The sequence below is a fragment of the Lactuca virosa genome, chromosome 5 (assembly GCF_052849685.1).
Source record: "Lactuca virosa cultivar CGN04683 chromosome 5, Lactuca_virosa_CGN04683_v6, whole genome shotgun sequence".
NCBI lineage: Eukaryota > Viridiplantae > Streptophyta > Magnoliopsida > Asterales > Asteraceae > Lactuca > Lactuca virosa.
In genome coordinates this window covers 356,492,520-356,517,573 of record NC_136430.1, presented here as the reverse complement: position 1 = coordinate 356,517,573, position 25,054 = coordinate 356,492,520, and the positions used below count along the sequence as shown (strand labels likewise).

Genomic DNA, 25,054 nt, shown 5'->3' with positions numbered 1-25,054 from the left:
CAAAGGTAATCCAAGTTCATAGAGATATGTTATGCATAATATAGTCGACTTAATTGATTAAGTCAACAATTGCTCTTTCAGGTGATTGTAGCAGTAGGTCTTGGGACCAACTACATTAAAGTTACAGACAATGGTAATTAACCTTAATTCCACAATAAAATCCAAAATAATATAATAATGGCTTGGAATTTCCTTTTGATCCAATAACAAAATCTGGTTTCCAGATCATCAAAAAGATTCACAGTGACAGGTAGGATATAGATCCTCTGGAATGGAATCATAATCATTCAGAATATACAAAACAAAGTGGATAAAGTCTAGGATTCCCAAATCATTGAAATTAAATCCTACAGGCACAAAATCTAGTATTTGGTATTATTATAATATAAAAAAGCAAGTATGTTATTATTATAAAATAAAAAAGCAATTACACAATAAATTAATAAAAAATAACTATTGACGTGTTGCAAACCCCCCGTTTAGCATAAATTTTGAATCAAATTCCAATTTACATAAAACCATCGAACTTTTTGAAAGATATGTGAAACCAAACAGAGAACAAAATTATGAGCTTCTATTTTAGTCCTTTATACTGCATTCTAATTTTTTTTGAAAGATATGTAAAACCAAACAGAGAACAAAAATAATTTCATACAATTCGACCATATCACAGTTGTAGCAGGGTGTGTGACAGGAAAAAAAAACTTCTTTGAGGCATTTAATCGAACAGCTTATATGCAAGGAAAAAAAAAACTTATTTGAGGTATTTAATCGAACAGCTTATATGCAATGAAACATGAGTAAATTATTAGTACATAAATGTATATACAATTCGACCATATCATGGAAAGGAGAAGAGGAAAACATGAAATGTTCAAATAAAAAAGAATCAAATCATTTTCGTGATGCTTAAACTAATTGTATCGATCATTACATATGCTAACATGATGTAGTAGATACTTTTGATAATGGACTCTGATGATGAACTTGGTGATGCTGTAAATCTTCAATCTCTCAATAAACGGCGACATATGAATGAGATTGTAGCTGTATATATTTTTCAAAATTGAATTTGGAAAGGATATGAAGAATAGCTGTGAATGAATTGAAATTTGATAAGTTCCTGCAAATAAGAATCAATTTGAGTGGTGATTCCGACAGTTGTGTATGTAATTTAAGAAGATATATTTGGATTTAATGTATTCATTGACAAAAATCGGGAGGAGATATTCAGTGATATTCAGGTTTCCTTTATTTGTATAAGATGCAGTAATTGTATACGGTGCGGTAAATAGTTGACATTTTTTAATTTGATAAAAAACCAAAAAATCCACAATTTGCCAAGTGGAATTAAATTGAATTGAAAAAATAAAAAAATGTCATGTGGCATATTGAATAAGGAGGTGACATGTGGCAGAAAACCTTTATTTATTAAGGGAGATATATATATATATATATATATATATATATATATATATATATATATATATATATATATATTAGTTGTGAGACTCATGTAATACATGAGTTAATTTAAAAAAGAAAGTTAGATATAAAAGTCTAAATATTTGAAAACTTTAAATTTATAAGAAAAAAAAATAATAATGAATTATTAAAATTGAAATGTTTTTTTATAATTTAAATTTAAACAAATAACTTAAACAAATAATTTAAATAAATAAACAAAATCAATTAATGAGCTTTAATTTAGGAATTTTAAAATTAGAAGGTAAGTTCATTAATTAAATTGATATTCATTTATTACTACATCTATTATAATTATTACATTAAAAGATTATGTGAAATTTAATAAAATAAGAAAACTCATAAAATGACATGTGGAAAAAAATTAATTCAAAATAATCAAAAAATGACATTTGACAAATGGAATGAGAATGTGACATATGTAAAAAAAACCTTTATTTATTAGAATATATATATATATATATATATATATATATATATATATATATATATATATATATATATATATGATTTTAGAAAACAATATAAATAACAAATATAATATGGTTGGATGGCATAAGATAATCTAGACGAGGAAAATTCTAACGATGTTTAAGTAAATTTTGCCAAGGGACTCCTTTAGTTGTGGTTTTTTTCGATGGCATGTTAGAAGGTATGGAGTTTAATGACAGATGAAGATGATGGATATCGGTTGTCTTTCCTTTTTCATGGCTTTTGTTTTATCCATGTAGAACCCAAAAGGGTGCACCAATCTTACTGCCTTCCCTTTGTGAACTTTGATTACAATATATCGCTTTGTGGCTAAATTTGACTTTTAGTTTGGAGCTTGTTTATTATTGGTTCTATTAAGTCCTACGAATAACTATCGTGTCTCTGTGTTATTTATTGTTTCTTTTTTTAGTGTTATTGTTAGGCTGTTGGGTATGGGAGGTCAATCTACGTGTGATGTCCGATGTGGCAAGCCAGGCTACACTTGAACATCTCCCCTAATGGGCGTAGATATTTTGTGACGTGACCGACTCTACGCACGAAGACAACCAATAAGAGAGCAACTTTGCAAACGGTTGAAAATTTGTCGGTTGAATCAATGCATGTAAACGTTTGTGTTTAAAAAAAAAAATTTATTTTTTAAATTTAACCATACATTCTACAACTATAAATACCAACAATTTTATATACATTTTTCAAGCTACAAAAACACACAACATCTTTCTATTTTTCTCATATTTTCTTCAAATTATAGATCCAAATCAAAATACCCCACCCACTTCAAACACCCCAAACACCCAAAATGATCTATATGCACATCTTAATTACATGTAATTGTTAACATCTCAATCCAACAACAATCTCTATTCGCCAACCTTCAATACCACCCAAACTACTACTAACAACAACGACCAAAACAATTTAATCAACCCTAATCCCAAATTTATCAACAACATTATTCTCAACAATTTCTACCCCAACCTTCTCAACCTCAACAATCTCAAGCACAACCATCATAAGTCCCACTTTCTCAATCCCAACCTATAAACCTCGACAATGACGACGAAGAAAGGGTACCAGAAACACAACCATCATCTAGAAGAAGACAACGTAATGAAAAAGGTAAAAAAAAGAGCTAGGGGTTGGAGTGAAGAAGAGGAGGAAGTTTTATCGAAAGCTTGGATTTTCATATCGTGTGACACGAAAAGAGGCAACTCATAATTGGGAGAAAGTTTTTAGAATCGTGTTTTGGACCACTTTCACAAGCTATTAGGAAGGCAAACGGAATGGACCGACGACGTTGTCAATGGAAAATGGAGTGACCTACGAACGACTTGCACTAAATTTAATGATATATTTGAGAATCTTAAAAATATGCACAAAAGTGGTAGCAACGATTTCAATATTCTTACAACTGCATGCTACAAATACAAAGCTTACCAACAATGGTAAACCATTCGGCCACCAAAAAGCATGAGATATTTGTCGTAAGGGTCCAAAATGGGTCCTTAATCTGGAGAGCGCGTATTCGGAATCGACAACCGGCTCCAACAAAAGGCCGAGAACTTCCGAGTCGGATGTGGGTTGTGGTCTCGACCTCAATGATGATTTCGACGACACCAAAAGCGAGGGTCCACCGGAAGTCCAACTTCGTCGACCACCGGGAAGGGACAAAGCGAAGCCGGCGGGGTATTTATCTAGAAAAGCGAGTAGCGAATATATACTTGCGAAAAAAATAGACAAAACTCTATTTTTTCTAGAAAAAAATATGAATCAATAGAGGAAGTTTGTCGCCGAAAAATAACTCTTATCGGTTTTATAACTATAAACACAAAGCCCCAATCGGATCTCGAACCGAAAAATCTAACAAAGTTTTTAATAACTTAACAACAACAAGTCCGCGGCAAATATGAAATTAGGTTCTAAGTTTTTTAATATTTATATTTTATTTTCTATGTTTTTTTAGCAATTTAGGTTTAAATTTCTATTTTTTCAATGTTTTCTTTAGTAATTTAGATTTAAATTTCCATGCGTTTATGTTTTTTTAATAATTTAGGTTTTAAAATTTTATGTTTTTGAGCAATGTAAAATATTTATTTATGCTTAGTAGTTATGTTTTTTTATTTAATCTAATGTAAAAGAAAAGATAATTAATGTGGAATGGTAACCATTGCAAGGGGTGGTAGTGTGGTAGTGAACTTGTAGTGGAGATGATGTAACACAGATGTGACAACACTTTTTCTAATGGGTTGGTATTGACCATACCTCTTAGTCTTATACGTGTGATGTCCACTCACCTTAAATGTCACACATGATCGAGCAATATCTTGTAAACATATCAAGGAGAACCCGAATCCTCAAACAAAATTATTAAAAGTGTTTGATTAGACCATCTGCAATACTCTCCATGACAACGGTCGTGGAGAGCTTTCAGATCAATCACCACTACCCACCATAAAGCCATGAAGTACTCTCCACGACCACACACACACACACACAGAGACGGCCTCTCATTGGTCGTGCTCGTTCGTCCTCCCCACTACAAATCACCACGATCATGTCCGACCACGAAGGTCCGAGCTGGTGTGCACGCACAACGCTTGTGGCCACGTAGACCATGAGCCTCTTCGTTGCCGGTACTCCATACGATCTTAGATAAACATTAGTCTTTAACCAATTTATATGGTAAATGTCATAATGTGATAATTGTAGTTTTTTTATTTCTCTAATACCCATTATTACAATAGAAATATTAATCTTTTACATGATAATGTTAAAATTGTGTATAAGAATCTTGACGACTAATATTATTTGTAAACTTATTTGTGAACAATATAATTAGAAAAGGACAAATATCTTGTTGTCAAAATCATGTCAATTAACACAAGAGGATATTGAAAAAAATCTTAACAATGAAAGTAAGAAATAGTGCTGTCGATATCAGTCCTTTAAGAAAATAATAATCTAGAGACTAAATATTGGGCTCAAATTGTATTTAATAATAATTAATAATGATGAATGATAAAAATGGATAAGCTAGTACAAATGTTTGGGAAAGTAGTACAAGGGTGTTTGTGCAGTACGATTGAAAATGGCTCTCTTAAAACGAAAAGAAAGAGGAAAAACATGTGGTATAGGTGTGTTTGTAAGGCTCGACCATCAACAAAGGGAATAGAAGCAATTAAAGGAGAAACATATATGCAAATGAAGTTGAAGAAAAAACTCGATACATTTGGTATCATTGCCTTGTTATCGGTAGATATACCAATGTGGAATTTGATCAAGTTTAGGTAATTCTTATAACAATCATCTTTAGTAAGTTAATTTATTGATTTTAAGATGTTTGTATTTATCAATTTATTTTATACTTCAAAATTGGAAACCAGAAATTGATAAGATCATCTCCATGTAGATTTTATAAAACTTATTACTAGTTAAATAAGTTATATTGTATATTTTTTACCATTGGAATGTGGAGGTTTTTGAAATCAACACATGTAAACTTCAACTGTCGTAATGTATTGTTTTTATGTTTTGTATATTTAACTAGTTGTGAGACCCATGTATTATATGAGTTATTTAAAAAAAATTAAATATAAATGTCAAAACATTTGAAAACTTTTAAGATATATGAAAATAAGAAAAATAATGTAATGTATTGTTTTTATGTTTTGTATATTTAACTAGTTGTGAGACCCATGTATTATATGAGTTATTTAAAAAAAAATTAAATATAAATGTCAAAACATTTGAAAACTTTTAAGATATATGAAAATAAGAAAAATAATGAATTATTATAATTAAAATGTTTTTTATTTTTAAATTTAAACAAATCTCCCTATTCTATTAAATGAATAGATTTATTCTTCTATTGACAAATGTCATACTATTAGAACTCCTCATTAATATTATATGTCATCTATCATGCCACTTGTCAACCTATTAATTTTAAATTTTAAATTTTAAAATTTAAATTTCTCACTCTAATTACATTAAATTAATAATTGATTCTCTATTTTAAATTTCAAAATTTAAAACTTTTCACTCTAATTATATTAAATTAATAACATTAGATTAAAAAATAAAATAAAATTAATATAGATTATAAGGTGATATAACTTCACCTATTTATTTAAATCAACGATCATAATTTTATATAACTAAAAAAACATCTCTTAAGTAATAATTTATGTAAAATAATTGATTACTAATTTTGATTTTTTACTATGAAAGTTTAATTAATTTTATAACTGTGGTTCTCACGGGTTATAAACTAGTAATTTAAATAAATAAAAGAAACTAATGACCTTTAATTTTGGAAATTTTGAAATGAAAAGTTAAGTTCATTAATGAAATTGATATCAATTTATTACTTCATTTATTATGATTATTACATTAAAATATTATATGAAATTTGATAAAATAGAAAAGCTCAAAATGATATGTGCAAAAAAATCAATTCAAAATAATCATAAAATGATATTTCTCAAATTGAATAAGAGTGTGACAAACGGCAAAAAAAACTAGGGGTGAGCGCGGTGCGGTTATTAGCTAAAACCTCACCACTAACCGCAAATGCGGTTAATACATTTTCAAAACCGCTTGGTGCGGTTATTTTTGCGGTGCGGTTAGGCGGTTATTTTTGCGGTACAATTTTGTTTTTTCTGTGTTGCGGTTATTAACCGCATGGATTTGGTGCAGTTATTTTGTGTGATCCTTAACCACAGTTTAGAGCTCAAACGGTTTTAAGAGTTCAAACATATTACTTGTAATAAAAAAACCATAAGGTATAAGACAATTAACTTAAATCACAAACAACTAATATCCTAAAAACGTCAAATCGGTAGTAATTAACAATAAATATCTTAAAATTGTTTAATTTCATCATTTTTCAAAGTTAAACATAACAAAAAACCAACACTTTTGTCTTCTAGTATTTTATCCATTTTTCTTCCATGAAACTTGTCTTATTTTTAACATTTAATATATTAATAATTAATAATAAAAATGTATATAATATATGCGGTGCGGTGCAGTTTTTTTGCGGTTTTTTGAAAGCTAATAACCGCACCGCACCGCAAATTTGCGATTTTTGAAAAACAGAAAACTTCACCATTGGTTTTTATTGCGGTTGTGGTTTATCGGTTGCGGTTTATGCGGTTTTTGCAGTTAACTTTAGTTGCGGTGCGGTTTTTGCTCACCCCTAAAAAAAACACTTCATTTATTATAGAGGATCTTTTAACTAATGAAATTTAATTTTACACCCTATATATAGGTAAAATATACAAAATAAAAATAAATATATTTTATAGATATTTATCACGTGTCCAAACTTTAAAAACAAAACAAATACCAAATTTTAAAAAACGTTATAACAATATAATATTTTATTGTTTTTTAATTAAATATAAATGTAAATTAATATATTTTTTTTGAAATCTAACATAATTAAAAAAATGCAAATTTTATACGGGGACTTCATATAACATATAAGAAAAATCAAAATAAATTTAATAAATTAAAGAAAAAGCATTTAAAAAAAAATTATTTGAGATAGTTTATGATAATAAGTTTTTGTTAAATAAAAGTTAATGGAAATCTGATATAACAAAAATAATAAACGTTTAAGAAGTTAATCATTGAAAATGTCTGAGGGATTAAACTTACATATGTATGACATAAGTACACAATGAAACATTGAAAAATTCTATTTAAAGAACAATGTTTTTAGTTAGATCATAATTTTATTTTATATACCTTTTTGTTTATTATCTATAAATTTGTAACGAGGTATTATTTTACATGTTTATGTTATTGTTTCATATTATATTTTAGTCTCGACATATTGCAGAAATAAAACTCAAGTGATTTCTAATTTAATATTTTTTAAAGTAGTTTTACATAATCTAGAAATTAAAAAAAAAAAAAAAGAAAAAAAAAAGACAGGAATAAAACCGGGCCTAGGCTAATCAGGACTATTAATTGGGCCCTTCACATATTTTTATGTTAGATATTCAATTGGGTTCTTTTGAGACAAATAGGCGGATTTTATAAGAGAAGGCCCAATTAGGTTGGAAAATACGAAAAGTTGACTTTGCTAAATTAGAGGGATATGTACAAGTATGTATGCATGTAGGACAACTGATTTTAAGAAAGCAGCTAGCTCCCTGCACCCTCGGGTAGAGGATCATCCCACACTCCTCGCATAAAGGTATTATTTCACACCCAATTTTATATTTCAGTTTCACGTTGTACGAAAATTTTCATCTACATAGTGTTGGAAAAGAAAAGTTCCCGTCGCCCATTCAGATCAACAGCCGAAAACCTAGGGTTCCGGTGAAGGTGAAACCATGTGGAGACGAGCCTCTGCTAAGATCTTAGCACTCCGATTTGTTGCCAGACCTAATCGTATCGTTACCTCTTCACTATCGCCGGCGACTCATCGGCCATCCGCCACTGTTATCGCTCGTCACTATTCAGGTATTTTTTTTCTTCTATCGTCTTCGTTTAGATCTGAATTTAATTCTTGTTTAACAGCTCTGTCTATTGGTTGTGGATGCAATTGTTTCGAGATTTGTGGTTTTGATGTGCGTTGATTGTTAATTGTAGGAAGCGTTTCTAAGAAAGTCGAAGATGTGATGCCTATTGCGACTGGTCACGAGCGTGAGGAGCTTGAAGCCGAGCTTGAGGTCAGTTTTCTGTGCTCGATTTGTCGAGCTTTTTGTTAAATTTCAGTCATTGAGATTAATCTTGATTGTTATTTTGTGTGATTAGGGACGGGATATTCTTGATATCAATTTTCCTGAAGGTCCATTCGGTACCAAGGTAAAGTACATCTTTAATTTATTTCAAATGATATTTTTCTTTTGTCAAAAGAGGCGAAATTGTTTTCATTGGATACAGATAGTCCTAACTTTTATGATAATGATATGCTTCAATAATATTGATTAGAAAGATAACTGCAGAAATTTAGCTATTTGCTATTTTTTTGAATTGGTCTAAGCATCAAATCAATGTCAACACCTTGTATTGAACTATAGCTTTTTGTTACACCTATCCCTAATATCATCAATATATAATGTCAGTACACATAAAGATTTATGTTTATTCTATGGATACTGGATACTGCTTTGAATGCCAGGTATCTAAGAAATAACTTTAGCACTTTGCAACATATACATGAAAATTAGTTTATGATTTAGCTGTGTTGGCCTTTGGGGATACTCTACTCTAATAAACGTGCTATGAATTGTATTCTTGCTCTACCCCATATCTTTCCTAACCCTAACATATCACAATTCATAACCCTAACATGTATAAAGGTATCATGAAAGCCCTATATCAGAAGTGTTGGTGAAGCTGTGATCTCATGTTTTGTTTTGTGTTTGGCTGTAGGAAGCTCCTGCTATTGTGAAATCTTACTATGACCAAAGAATTGTTGGTTGCCCTGGTGCAGAAGGGGGTGAGTCTTATTTTTCTGTAATTTTAGAGACTTCAGTGGTATCATATAATATCTCATTTTATATAATTTTTCTGTTAAAGAGGATGAGCATGATGTTGTTTGGTTTTGGCTAAAGAAAGGAGAAACACATGAATGCCCAGTCTGCTCACAATATTTCAAGGTGAGTGCAAATTATTTCTTTATAAAAACATTGTGACATTTGATTAAACTGTTGTGTATTTAATTATTCATACATTATAAATGTATTTTGCAGTTGGAAGTAGTGGGCCCAGGAGGACTTCCAGATGGACTAGACGAGGATGAACATCATCATCACTGATTGAATTTTCCACCTTTAAAAAAATATGCCGGAATAAAAATCTGGTGAGATTACTGCAGCATCAGGATTTAACAGGTCCTGTCTTTTGTTTTGTTATGTTATGTTTGTTTCATATAATTTACTTTTAAACATGTTGGTTTTTGGTCGAGAAGCAGAGCATGCATACGATTTGATTTTTCTTTGTGGATTTTGGGGCATGCTTTTTTCATTTGAATTGTGAATGCCATTGCTTGAATGCATTGAAATAATTAATGGCTTAAAGCTTAGGCTCTTAGAGATTCATCCATTTGTTTTTGGAGTATATATATCTAATCTTTGGCAACCATGTCAAGTTGAAAATTAAACTGGTTGAAAGAACTTATTTGTTTAATTCTCGTCGCATTGTGTAAATGACCTCTTACTTGAACCTTTGTATCAAGTTTGTATTGGGTTAACGGGTTTAGACTTTGTAAGCACAAAACTCAACTCAAAATTAGCTTGCAATGTTTTTACAACTGGCCCAATTAGATAAAATAATTTAAATCCTTTTACTTTTAAGATATTTAAAACAGTTTTTAAAGATAGAAAATTACATAATATATATTTTTTTATTGATAAGCGACTCTTATAATTAAAGAGTTATTGTTATGTCCAAATTTTGGGGGTAACTTATTCTTGCCTTTAATACAAGTGAATAAAAGAAAAACTTATATTAAAACTTTTATTTCATCATAACTTAAACCAGAGATTTTACATAAGCCGAAGATGGTATAAAAACAAAACATCTAGTTTAGTAAGATAATTATATTTTTGTGGTCCATATTCTTTGTTTACTGATATATATATATATATATATATATATATATATATATATATATATATATATATATATATATATATATATATATAAGCTTTAAGGTTCGTGAGCAGTTATGGTTTCATAGTTATTGTTTCATGATCAAAAACAAAATTTCCAAATACTTTATCAAAGGATAAATATAAATAAAATATTTGTTTGAGATCTCATTGTTACATGATAAGCATAGAGATTCTTTAATCTTGGGTCCATATTAGGGCTACCTAAAAAGGTTCGTTTGCAAGACCGTCTTTTATACTTTGTCGTACGTTACATTGTTGAGTTATCAAAAACACCATTCATTTAGATGTGAAGGGGTAAACAAGTTACATCCTTGTTTGGTATTTTGTCAGTGGAATTGGTCCGTGTGGTGCTGACATGGCAGCCACATGGATTTTTTTTGGTATTTTGTGTTTGTTTTTTAACTTTAAAAAAGAACAGGTTTTCATCCTGTGTTCATGTGAAACGTGAATCATTATTCAATGTCTTCTTGTTGTTCTTTGATGAATATTCAACCATTACCATTATACACCATCGTCGACAACCACTATCCATCATCTATCTCCAACAACCACCATCGATCACCCACCCATGAACCCAGGTCAAAAGAAAAAAGAAAACACAAGAAACGCTAAAAAAACAAACCCAAAATCAAAATATGGAGACAAGATGAAGCATCCCAAAATCAATCAATGTAGTATCAGATACCAATCATTTTGTAGTTATCATCATTCCAAAACCAACATTAAACAAATCTTTCAACCATCTAAGGATTGAAATCTAGAAACTTAGAATAAAAAATCGCTCACCCATGAGACTAAGTTGAACATCACAAAATATCATCCAGCTTTATTGAAGATGAACATCACAGAACCAACATTGTACGAATCGTCTTCAGATCTTTGTTACCAGATCTCCTAAAGATGAACATCACAAAATCGAAACTAACACAAAATCGAAATGTATAAAATCTAAAAACCAATCTAGATCTTTGTTGTTCTTTGTCCCCCCACTGGTTTTGAACCAAGCACAAACACACACGAAAAAAACTAAAGGTTTTCCAGATCAGGCCCTCTAATGAAAAAAAAACGAAAATGTTTCAGATCATCGTGTTCCCTGCTTCGACCATTTGTGGAAAACAAAACAGATGAATAGAAATGATCATTGTCTTCTCAGATCCGGTGAAAAGTCGATTATATGTAATAGATTTATGGCCACACCTCTGACAACAACCTTGATGCCATAAGTCGCAGCCATGGCTATGTCTGATGTTTTTTTCTCCATCTGATGTATCTAGTAAACTCATTCTTTTATTTGGATTCACCTTCTTTCTTATTTCCTTGTTGCAATCGTAGAACATCTACTCGTAATCTCATTCTCTGTGTTCTCTATTTCCCTAGTCTTTCTTTCTATGCAGTCCACACAAGCAGTGGCGGAGCCAATGCATTACTAGTGGGGTGCATGGACCCCACTTAAATGTGGGTCCTACCAGTTATATACATAAAAAAAAAAATAGAAAATTTTCAAGTGCATGGTTCCCACTGGAAATTCAGCTGCACCCACTTACCTCCCATTTGAATACTCAAAAGCTTAGCAGCTTATTTTGTTGTTTAATATTCACCAATATTATCCCTCTTCTTTCATCTTCCTTAAACATAGTCGCTCATTTACCATGCTTCTACTTCCGTTGCCAAAGATTGGATGGAATTAGATTGGTCAACAGACTGGGTCAACAGTCAACAGTCAATAGACCGGTCAACAGTCAACAGGGCACCCCACTTGGGTTCTAGGCTGGATCCGCCACTGCACACAAGCACAAAAGAAAGTCCATATATTTTAACCATGTCAAACTTTAAAAAATAAAAAATCAATAAAATGGACACATATGCAAGATTAAGCCACATATCAATATACATCCACTATTACAAGTTATGGTCCTTTTTTTACAGGTAAATATAGAGTTTATGTCCTTAAACTACAACAAAAAAAATATTAGGGACCTTTTAAAACTAAGTGAAGATTTTATAGGGCTATAGTAATATTATCCCGATATTTAATGGCTTTACTTATCATGTAAAAAAATGATTTCTATGTGTAACATGTAAATGTAAACGACATGTTAATATCATGTCATAACATCTACATATTTGCCATATAGAAAAACATAATCATAGCATTACTTTATTAAAAAAACATGACAATTAATTATCATAAAACTTTCTTCACACATAAATCATTTATATAACATATATGTATCCTAGTAAAGCATATAACATACTCCCCTTGTTTAAACCTTGCTTAGCAACTCTAATCCTCCTTAACCTCTAAGACTTATGCTTTGGGAATGAAGAAGAATGAATTACTTAGGTTCCTTTAGCCTTTTAACTTGTAAATCTTTAAAGAGATGACACATGTGTACTGTGACATCCCCATATTTTCATAACCAATTAATACTTTTTCTTTACGCTTTAAGTTATTGTTACGGAAAATCTCAGTTTAATTAAAACAATTTGAGATAACATAAGTTATGTCATTATATTAAAATTCCATGGTGTCACAATTAATATCCAAACATAGGTTATAAAGTAAATAATAAAAAGGTCCTGAAATACTATTACAGACTCATTTCTTATTTCACTCAGCATCCTAATTAGTTTCCAATAGTCTTAGTTCCACTACCTGTGATGCATATAAACTGAGTGGGTAAGATTTGAGAAACCTGGTGAGATGCATAAGGTTTTTAAGCACATAATATTTTAATAGTTATAAATCATAATAACATTCCTACAAACAAATATTATAGGTGTATATAATCTGATGTAAAACCACCTATCATGCCCAATCGATTCTCACAAATCCTAACTCGATGATCATATGGAAGAATCACCTTACCTGATGAATCGTCTGAGCAACTGTTTGACTACATAACTAGGGGAGTCCTTGGCCCGTGTAAGTTATATTAAGGCAACCAATGTACAAAGTATTTGATAAATCTGGTATCCCATTTTATCTATGTCTGTAGGTTATAAGTCTACATTAGCAACGTAATTCACTGGGCAGCCTAGAATAGTTAAATGTTGTCATCTACTCTGGTCGATAACCCAAACAAACTTGCTAGTTGGATGATCTAGACCCACCATTAATGTTCATTCAAAAAGAGGAGGACTACTACACTCCACTCTGATCTCACACTCTACCACAAAATGAGACTTATTCGATATTCGACTTATTTGGGACTAAGGGCATGTCAAATGGGGGCTTTTTTATAACTTATTACTATTCATTTATTTTAAATAAGCACTCAATGTAACATCTTGATATTGAGGTATTTTCATTTTAAACCCTAAGTATGAGAATTTATTTCATTTTAGACCTTGGATGTGAATTATTTGCAAAATTGGACCAAAATGGCATTTTCATAATTTTAGGAGTTTGGTACGTAGGATGGGCGTTCCCCTAGGAACGTTGGGCGTAGGTGGCCAGAGTGCAAACCCTAATTTTTAGGGTTTGAACCCTATTTAAGCATCCTTAAGTCCCAAACCTGCATTTTTTCATCAGCCTCCAACTCACCTTCGTCCCCAAGCAAACCCTAATCCATTTTAGATAATTCTTGAGCATTTGTATGTGTTTTGGTAACCTTGAAGGAGAGGAATAAGAGAAGATCATATTCGAGGAGTGAGACTCTCTGGATCTAGAACAACAACATCATTTGGCATCATTTGGAGGTAAAAAGATCTGAACTTGATTAAGAGGTGTTTAGATCTTTTTTAGTTATGAAATGGTGTTCTTTTGGTCCCATAAGCTTGGTATTATGAGTACGGATTACTCTAATCCATATAAGCTGTCATTTCAGACTTTTTTTTTAGCATTTAGAAGCATAAAAATATAATCTTGATTGTTAGTTTCCTTCCATGCATGAGTTACAAGGTCTTAATGGGTTAAATAGTTAGAGTTTTTGATATTGGGCACTTAATGGTCATGCAAGACCATAAAGTTGGAAACTTTATGGTTAAGGACGTTATTTTACGGCTAGATTTGGAATATGGGTAAAAGAGCTTAACGATTAAGCTCTTAATAAGAAAGGAAAGAAGTCCATCTCGAACACTGGGCGTAGCCCTGGAACGCTTAGCGTTCGAGGTCAACTCGACCCGTTTTGGTCAATGCTCATGTACACCAAGTGTACAAGCTCCGTACGCTGGCCGTACTCAATTGTGTTGACCATTTTTGACTTTTTGACTTTTTTACTTGACCAGAATTTGACCAAGTTTGACCTAAGGGTATTTTGATTTGTATATGAGATTAGTCACTATTTGATAAATAGGTGACGGGTAGAGCTGATATTTGGAGTAGAGACCTATTCAACTACTTGTTCGAACTGAGAGGTGAGTTTTCCTCACGGTACTCGTGGGTCGAAGGCACCAATGCCGACCCATTAAATTGTGTATCCTGGTATATAGGATGTTGTTATGCTATAGTGATCTATTAGATCGTATCCTGGTATATAGGATGTTGTTATGCGGCAGTGATCTGTAGATCTGCCTGTTTGTCTGCTGACTGGTTATATGATTATCTGTTGTTAGATACATGTTAATTGTTATATATATGTTGACATAGTATGTGGGGTTGAGATTGTGCTACTTTGTGCTGTCAGTCAACATACCGGGGCATTCCAACAAAGAGGTTGTGGGTCGGGGGTAATCCAACCAGGAGGTTGTGGACCCGTTATGTATTGGTCAAGCCAACCGAAAGGTTGTGGGCCAGGGGTAATCCAACCAGGAGGTTGTGGACCCGATATCTGTTTGATTATAAGTTTGTGTGGTGGTACTTTGGGGGAACTCATTAAGATTTGTCTTACAGTTTCAGTTTATTGTTTCAGGTACTTCAAATGGTCGTGGCAAGGCGAAGGCGTGATCGTGCACATCCTTCGGTTTTATGTTATTTGGATTTTGGGATACTCTGATTACTGAAATAAAATTTTGAAACAATGGTTTTGTAAACAATTATGGTTTTGGGTTGTTTTTGAAAAGTTAAAATTTATTGTGATAGAACATCATGCTAGTGATAGGTTATGGATCTTCAGGAATTGCATGATAGAATTGCCTGACGTATGATGCATGATTGCCTAGGGTTATTTCTTGTATGAAATTGACATAATTACTGTAGTTGCTTACTGTATGCATCATATTTGTACATAACTAAAATTTTATAGCCTAAGAATGTTTAGTTTAGCCTTATTTCCTGTTCCTCGTTTGGTTGTGGGCTTAGGGTAGAATCAAGTATTCGAATTTCTATAGGATCTAATGTTATGTATGATTAGCATACACAAGTGTTTCAGGGTTGGTGGAAGTTTCATGGATGAGTATTTATGTGAGCAGTCGTCCAGATGAGGAATGTTTAGCTACTCTCGAGAGAGTGAGGATAGGATGTATGCATATCCTAGTTGTTGTATTTGTGTTGGGCGTTTGGGATGATCATTGAGACAAATACGGGTAGGTATTGTGACATCCCCATTTTCACGGCCAGAAAATACCGATTTTGTTTATGCTTGTTTGAAAATCAGAGTAGCATTTTAAATAAAAGTGTTGCGGAATTTGTCCCAAAACAAAATATGATAAAGATTTATCAAAAGCATTTCCAAGGAAATGTATTTCATTAAAAGACTCGGGATGTCATGTTCGATACAGATCAAAAGCATAAACAATACAACATAAGCCTTACTACATCATTTCATATCTACAGGCCTATATCCGTAATCCCTCATCCAAAACATCACATCTATGCTCGAGCGCCACTACCTGTAATACATGAAACTGAGTGGGTCAGGCTTGGGAGCCTGGTGAGCACATAGGGTTTTCAACCCACAATAAATAAGTTTATTAATTTCATCAATCAACAATAACCCGATTACCCGTTCCCGTTATCCTCACTTTACGTCCCTAAACACCTATCATAAGGGACCTAGCCTAAGGATCATCATCGGGATGGACACTACTGCTAAGAGGGTTCCTCAGCAATAAATGTCCTAAAGGCAACCATGAGGGGGATGGACTACACCGGTGAACACATCGTTCACAAACACATACAGGTTGCGAGCCTGTTAGCGTTCCACTGGACTGTCTAGAAGAGTCCGTGGTCGTCATCTATACTCCGCTAGATGACTGGATTACCAACAACATCGAGGCCTCTCATCATTTTATCACACATCGTCTTATTACATCTACCCATGTTTTACCCCAATATTTTTGTAGATATAAAACACATATACAGTTTAAATCATGAAAAACGTGTATGAAAATCATTCATCCAACATAGACAGCAAGTATTCAGATAATATGCACACATAGCACGTAATTTATATAAAATACTTCATATCTATGTGTAAGATGAAAGTAACTATGCACTCACCTGATTAGGTGGTGACTCGGTACTCGAACAACACTTCGTTATCTCAAAACAAATTTTCCTTGATCAAAACCTAGTATTAATACCACTAGAGTTTAGTTTTAACGTTAACCGCAACTAATTAATAGTCTAGTTATTATTATTATTATATAAGCGTTAAATAACACCCAATATAACTCATAATAATAGCCCAAATAATTATTTTAAGGACCTAATAACATTACTATAATTATTTAAAAGTTATATTAAAAATTGCGTAGGCGTAGCTTACTTACAGCGAATTTTAAAGAAAACCGGGTCTTGCTCGGAGCAGCGTTTCCGAACCGAAAGACCCTTTTTCTCGGGACTCCGGGAGCCTCGGGGCTTCCTTTGGGTGCTAGTGATTTTTCCTAGGGTTTAGGGGGGTTAAAGGGGTAGTGAGAGAAAGTAGAGAGAGAAAGAGTTGTGAAAATGTGTGATTTCCTCGGCAGCCCTCGCAGGGTATTTATAGGGTCGGAACTTCGGATCTACGCGGGGCGTTCTGCAAGTTACGCGGGCCGTAACTTCGGATAAGGGTGCCAGCTTCGCACAACTGGCTCGCACTCGCAAGAGGATCAGGTCCGAAGGTACGCTGGGCGTACCAGCCTTGGACGCGGGGCGTACCAGCCTTGGACACGAGGCGATGTGGCGTTCATCGGATGCGAGACCGTGGGGAGCAAGCAACGGCTAGGATCTTGCCACGTCATCACAGTTTCGCAAATTGCACACTTAACTTCTAAAAATCATAACTTTTGCATACGAGCTCCATTTTCGACGTTCTTTATATCCACGTGTAGGCGGTAACGTACTCTACAAATTTCGTTTAGACTCCGTCGGCTAATTTTGACTTTATTTTAAAAATTATATTTTTAACAGGCCGGAACAGGATTGGTCCGTTAAAAATTCATAACTTCTTCATCCGACGTCCGTTTTCGTCTGTCTTTTTATCGTTATCCTACTATTAACGAGATCTTCGATTCTCGTTTAGGTTATGTTGGCTAAAAACCGCTCGATCTAATATTCGAACTTCGGGCTGTACACTGCTAAGCCGAAACTTCGAAAAATCATAACTTCCTCATACGAAGTCAGATTTGGGCGTTCTTTTTATGGACGCTCTCGGTTTAACGTATTCTACGACTTTCGTTTAGATTGCTAAGGCTAAAAGTCGCTCTATCGTAAATTCACTATTTACGCTTCCCGGTATCGTGCCGGTTCCATCACGAAACTTTGACGGGTCATAACTTCTTCGTTATAACTCGGATTTCGGCTTTCTTTATATCTCCGGAATCCTTGTTTCGACCACTACAACTTTATATAAAGATATCGGGCTTATCTCATACTTTAATTTTGACGCTTATTTTTATTCTTTATTAATTATACATTTATAATTAAATAATAAGCACATAAATTCACATAATTCACAAAATACTCAAATATTTCATCTTTATTACATTAAAAGAGTTACAATAGTTGACCTAGACTATTACATCGTCTAAAATGTTTAGCCTCGAAACCCGGGCGTTACAATTCTCTCCCCCTTAGGATGATTCCGTCCCGGAATCATGCGTCAGCAAACAGATGCGGATAGCGACTCATCATGTCATCCTCTGTTTCCCAAGTGAGATTCGGCCCATTCGAATGTTTCCACTGGACTAACACTAAGTCGACCATTTTGCGCCGTAACTTCTTAGTCTTACGGTCAACAATTGTATCGGGCTCTTCAATCAGCCTCTTGTTTTCATCCATTCTTAACTCTGAGATCGGAATTATGTCGGGAACTTCTCCCGTGAATTTCCTCAGATAACACACATGGAAGGTGTTATGAATACCATCGAGTTCTTCGGGCAATTCCAGCTTGTAAGCTTGGTTCCCAATCTTCTGAAGAACTTTGAACGGTCCAATAAACCTTGGACTCACCTTTCCTCGTTTTCCGAATCTTATAAGTCCCTTCCACGGTGAGACTTTAAGCAAAACCGAATCTCCAACTTCGAAGGTCATCGGTCGTCTCTTCTTATCAGCGTAGCTCTTCTGACGATCCTGAGCTGCTAACATTCTTTCCCTAATCACCTTCAGCTTCTCAGCAGTCTCATGGACTATCTCGGGGCCCATAAACTGCTTTTCTTCAGCCTCAAGCCAACAAGACGGCGTACGACACTTTTATCCGTACAAGGCTTGATAAGGTGCCATCTTGATGCTCGAGTGGAAACTGTTGTTGTAGGAAAATTCTACCAGAGGGAAGTGCTCATCCCAGTTACCTTGGAACTCGAGGGTACATGCTCTCAACATATCTTCAAGCGTTTGAATCGTTCTTTCGCTCTGACCACCAGTCTGCGGATGGTATGCCGTACTTAAACACAACTTCGTACCCAATTCCTCTTGTAGACTCCTCCAAAACCTCGACGTGAAACGACTATCAAGATCCGATACAATCGTTAGAGGAACACCGTGAAGTCTCACAATTTCCTTCACGTAAGCATTTGCAAGCTTATCCATAGACCACCTTTCGTTGGCAGCTATGAAGTGTGCACTCTTTGTGAAACGATCCACGACCACCCAAATTATGTCGTGACCGTTCTTCGTCCTGGGTAGTTTAGTCACAAAATCCATGGTGATGTCTTCCCATTTACCCATGGGTACAGGTAAAGGTTCTAAACTCCCATACGGTTTCTGATGTTGTGCCTTAACTCTCGCACATGTTACACACTCGGCCACATACTTCGCAACATCGAGCTTCATCGTCGGCCACCAGAAGTAGGGTTTTAGGCCCCTATACATTTTAGTGCTACCGGGATGAATCGAGTACATGGTCTTGTGAGCTTCTTCCATCAGAAGATCTCTTATTCCTCCCGTCTTAGGTACCCAAATCCGATCTTGGAATACCTTCAGTCCTTGACGGTTTGTACCGAATACCAACGTCTTTCCCAAACGTTCTTCTTTTCGGTCATTCTTTTCCAAAGCTTCTTCTTGAGCTTTCTTGATACTTTCCACAATCGTCGAGACAACTTTTATTCTCAACGCTCTTGGCCTTTTTCTTTCAAGATTGACTTTTCGACTTAGAGCATCAGCAACAACATTTGCTTTACCGGGGTGGTAAAGTATCTCACAATCGTAGTCCTTGAGTAACTCTAGCCAGTGTCGTTGCCTCATGTTCAATTCCTTCTGATTAAAGAGATACTGGAGACTCTTATGATCAGTGAAAAGTTTACACTTCGTACCATAGAGGTAATGCCTCCATATTTTCAAGGCAAATACTACCACTGCTAGCTCCAAATCATGAGTGGGGTAGTTCTTTTCGTGCTCCTTCAATTGTCGAGATGCGTATGCTATCACCTTTTCTCTTTGGGTCAGAACACAACCCAACCCGACTCCAGGTGCGTCACTATAGACTGCGAAGTCTTCAACTCCATCGGGTAGAGAAAGAATCGGTGCTTCACATAACTTCTTCTTTAGCTTCTCGAATGCTTCTTCATGCTTCTCGCTCCATGTATAAGTAGCTCCTTTATGGGTCAAAGCAGTCAATGGAGCAGCTATCGAAGAAAATCCTTGGATAAATCGTCGGTAATATCCGGCTAATCCTAGAAAGCTTCGAATCTCTGTGGGACTCTTCGGTCGTTCCCACTTCATTACAGCTTCTATTTTTGCTGGGTCAACCATTATTCCCTCCTGGTTAACCACATGACCCAAGAATTGGACTTCTCGGATCCAAAAATCACACTTGGAGAACTTTGCATACAATTTATCCTTCTTCAAGACTTCCAACACTTCTCGTAGATGCTGGCCATGCTCCTTCTGGCTTTTCGAGTAGATGAGAATGTAATCTATGAATACTATCACGGACTTATCGAGGAATGGTTTACAAACCCTGTTCATCAGATCCATGAATGCTACTGGAGCATTGGTTAGTCCAAACGACATAACCAAGAACTGGTAGTGTCCATATCTCGTTTTGAACGCAGTCTTCTCGATATCCTGATCTCTCACCTTCAGCTGATGATATCCTGACCTAAGATCGATCTTTGAGAAATAGCTCGAACATTGCAGCTGATCGAATAGGTCATCAATCATTGGCAATGGATACTTGTTCTTCACTGTTGCCTTGTTCAGATCTCGGTAGTCTATACACATTCTCATGCTTCCGTCTTTCTTCTTCACGAATAGCATCGGAGCTCCCCATGGTGATGAACTAGGTCGAATAAAACCGTTGTCCAACAACTCCTGAAGTTGAGTCATAAGCTCCTTCATCTCCGTCGGTGCTAATCGGTATGGTGCCTTTGCTATCGGTGTCGTTCCTGGTAACAAGTTTATACGAAACTCCACTTGTCTATCAGTGGTAATCCGGGAAGATCTTCGGGAAAGACTTCCGGATAATCACACACGACTGGTATACTCTGCACCTCCTTCTTTTCCTTCTTAGCATCGATAACGAATGCCAAGTATGATGCACATCCCTTGGACAAATATTTTCTGGCTTTCATCAGGGAGATAATTCCAGAATTCACTCTGTGTTTGTCCCCGTACACCATAAATGACTCCTTTCCGGGTGAGTTTATTCTTACTATCTTCTTTCGGCATTGAATCTCAGCATCGTTGGCGCTAAGCCAATCCATTCCCAAAACGATATCAAAACCGTTCAACTCTATGGGCAACAACTCTTCGTGGAATTCGTTTCCATTTAGGTCGATGACGACGTTCTTAATACGATTACTAACAGGTACGAACTTGCCACTGGCAACTTCCACAATTAGGGCATTATCAAGTTTTTCTACAGGCAATGCTAATTTCCCACCAAATTTATGCGATACAAAGGAGTAATTTGCTCCGGAATCAAACAGTATATTGGCAGGCAATCCATTTACAAGAAAGGTACCTGAAGCGACGTCTGCTGCCTCCTTTGCAGCCTCGAGCGTCATCTGGAAGGCTCTTGCCTTCGGCTTCGGTGGAATGTTGGGTCTTCCTGCTTCCTTCTTCTTCGGGCAGTCTCTCGAAATGTGCCCTTCCTCGCCACACCCATAACAAACTTTCTTGGTGAGGGTGCATTCATTGGCATAGTGCCCAGGCTTTCCGCATTTGAAACAAGTGACTTCTCCGTCACATTTCCCCTGGTGCTTCTTCTTGCACTTGTCACACCATTTGGCTTCACCTCCTCCAGACTTCTGCGTACCAGACCTTGAGAACTTGCTTTTCTTACTGAATTTCGACGACCCATCAAATTTCCTTTTCTCTCCTACCTCCGCTCTCTCCAGACCCTTCTCTCGTATCTGGGTCTCCACATTCTTAGCAGCCCAGATGGCGGCTTTCAGAGTGGTTGTTTGCTTGACCATTGGACCGAAGTCCGCTGGTAATCCGAGGGAAAACTTGTTAACCTTGGAGAGTTCAGTTGGGACGAGGTGAGGAACAAGCTTCATTTTCTCTGTAAAGCTTGCAGCGTATTCAGTAACGCTCATTCTTCCCTTCTTCAGATTCTGGAACTCATTGTTGATCTCCAGAAGATCCTGCTCAAAGCAGTATTGCATCTTTAGTTGCACTAGAAAATCCTCCCACGACATCTTGCTCGCTTCTCCTTTGGGCATTGAATCAGCTAGTAGCTTCCACCAGCTTAGTACTCCAGATTTCAACAGAGGAACCGCGAGAGCGGTCTTCTGCCTGTTGCTACACTCGCAACTTTCAAACATCGTTTCCATCTCGGAGATCCAGTTCATGACTTCCACCGGCGTCGGGCTTCCAGATAGACACGGTGGTTTAGATGCCATGAAATCCTTGTATTTGCATCAACGTCCGTCATTTCCTCCATCCTGGTGGTTTTGCCTAACTATCGGTGGGTTGGCTTGACCAACAGTCCCAATGTAGTTTCCTCCTTTAGATGGCCCATCATTCAGCTCGAGCTCTACGATTGGTATGGTAGCTTCCTCGCAATTTTGTTGGAGCAAACGCCTGGTTTCCTCCATTTGACGATCCAACATCATCTAGATCATCGCTTGCACTCCGGCCATCGTGATTGGCTCAGGAACATCTGCTACAACAGGTATTTTGCTGAATCACTGAGGGTTGATTCCTATTCCCATTTGCATTCCCAGCTCCACTGCGGGCTCTTGCCATTTTGATCTATACACCGAATAAGGTGAATTTAGATCTTTATTCAGGATAGACGTTTAAATCATCTTTATCTCTCCGAAACGTTCACATGCTAGTTCTAATATCGTAGTCGTACGTTTAGAATCCTAAACACATAAGGTTTCCAGATCCGGTCGGCAACAGACCATAGATCCGAACAAATAACAGCATATCAGGCACAAAGCATTTAGCACATAAAAGCATTTTAGGCATAATTCCTAAAATAAGCTAGTGCTCACACCTCACAATCATCGCTTAGCATTCTAAGGTTAAGTCTAGAAATCCTACAAACTCCTAGTTCGCTTAAACTAATGCTCTGATACCAACTGTGACATCCCCATTTTCACGGCCAGAAAAGACCGATTTTGTTTATGGTTTTTTGAAAATTAGAGTAACATTTTAAATAAAAGTGTTGCGGAATTTGTCCCAAAACAAAATATGATAAAGATTTATCAAAAGCATTTCCAAGGAAATGTATTTCATTAAAAGACTCGGGATGTCATGTTCGATACAGATCAAAAGCATAAACAGTACAACATAAGCCTTACTACATCATTTCATATCTACAGGCCTATATCCGTAATCCCTCATCCAAAACATCACATCTATGCTCGAGCGCCACTACCTGTAATACATGAAACTGAGTGGGTCAGGCTTGGGAGCCTGGTGAGCACATAGGGTTTTCAACCCACAATAAATAAGTTTATTGATTTCATCAATCAACAATAACCCGATTACCCGTTCCCGTTATCCTCACTTTACGTCCCTAAACACCTATCATAAGGGACCTAGCCTAAGGATCATCATCGGGATGGACACTACTGCTAAGGGGGTTCCTCAGCAATAAATGTCCTAAAGGCAACCATGAGGGGGATGGAGTACACCGGTGAACACATCGTTCACAAACACATACAGGTTGCGAGCCTGTTAGCGTTCCACTGGACTGTCTAGAAGAGTCCGTGGTCGTCATCTATACTCCGCTAGATGACTGGATCACCAACAACATCGAGGCCTCTCATCATTTTATCACACATCGTCTTATTACATCTACCCATGTTTTACCCCAATATTTTTGTAGATATAAAACACATATACAGTTTAAATCATGAAAAACGTGTATGAAAATCATTCATCAAACATAGACAACAAGTATTCAGATAATATGCACACATAGCACGTAATTTATATAAAATACTTCATATCTATGTGTAAGATGAAAGTAACTATGCACTCACCTGATTAGGTGGTGACTCGGTACTCGAACAGCACTTCGTTATCTCAAAACAAATTTTCCTTGATCAAACACTAGAGTTTAGTTTTAACGTTAACCGCGGCTAATTAATAGTCTAGTTATTATTATTATTATATAAGCGTTAAATAACACCCAATATAACTCATAATAATAGCCCAAATAATTATTTTAAGGACCTAATAACATTACTATAATTATTTAAAAGTTATATTAAAAATTGCGTAGGCGTAGCTTACTTACAGCGAATTTTAAAGAAAACCGGGCCTTGCTCGGAGCAGCGTTTCCGAATCGAAAGACCATTTTTCTCGGGATTCCGGGAGCCTCGGGGCTTCCTTTGGGTGCTAGTGATTTTTCCTAGGGTTTAGGGGGCGGGGGGGTTAAAGGGGGTAGTGAGAGAAAGTAGAGAGAGAAAGAGTTGTGAAAATGTGTGATTTCCTCGGCAGCCCTCGCAGGGTATTTATAGGGTCGGAACTTCGGATCTACGCGGGGCGTTCAGCAAGTTACGCGGGGCGTTCAGCAAGTTACGCGGGGCGTAACTTCGGATAAGGGTGCCAGCTTCGCACAGCTGGCTCGCACTCGCAAGAGCATCAGGTCCGAAGGTACGCTGGGCGTACGAGCCTTGGATGCAGGGCGTACCAGCCTTGAACGCGAGGCGACGTGGTGTTCATCGGATGCGAGACC

At 35.6% G+C, this 25,054-nt stretch overlaps 1 protein-coding gene across 2 annotated transcripts; it reads left to right on the top strand.

Moving 5' to 3' along the window:
* Positions 1 to 5,135: 5,135 nt before the first annotated feature.
* On the top strand, positions 5,136 to 10,016 carry LOC145116595 (cytochrome c oxidase subunit 5b-1, mitochondrial-like). 2 transcript variants are annotated; one of them, XM_079052929.1, is made up of 7 exons: positions 5,136 to 5,264; positions 8,217 to 8,454; positions 8,584 to 8,663; positions 8,749 to 8,799; positions 9,370 to 9,436; positions 9,517 to 9,596; positions 9,690 to 10,016. In XM_079052929.1, the coding sequence occupies exons 2-7, from the start codon at positions 8,325 to 8,327 to the stop codon at positions 9,753 to 9,755; spliced, it is 474 nt and encodes a 157-aa protein (XP_078909055.1). In that variant the 5' UTR covers positions 5,136 to 5,264; positions 8,217 to 8,324; the 3' UTR covers positions 9,756 to 10,016. The 2 variants fall into 2 exon arrangements, with proteins under 2 accessions (XP_078909055.1, XP_078909054.1); XM_079052928.1 differs by lacking the exon at positions 5,136 to 5,264 and having other exon boundaries at positions 7,859 to 8,454.
* The last annotated feature ends 15,038 nt before the right edge of the window (positions 10,017 to 25,054 follow it).

What these genes read in the sequence shown, in the direction of transcription:
- LOC145116595 (XM_079052929.1), top strand. Translation starts at nt 8,325, where the DNA reads ATGTGGAGACGAGCCTCTGCTAAGATCTTAGCACTCCGATTTGTTGCC. An exon ending in AAGGTCCATTCGGTACCAAG is followed by an intron (nt 8,800 to 9,369) that starts GTAAAGTACATC and finishes GTTTGGCTGTAG; the next exon opens with GAAGCTCCTGCTATTGTGAA. An exon ending in TCTGCTCACAATATTTCAAG is followed by an intron (nt 9,597 to 9,689) that starts GTGAGTGCAAAT and finishes TGTATTTTGCAG; the next exon opens with TTGGAAGTAGTGGGCCCAGG.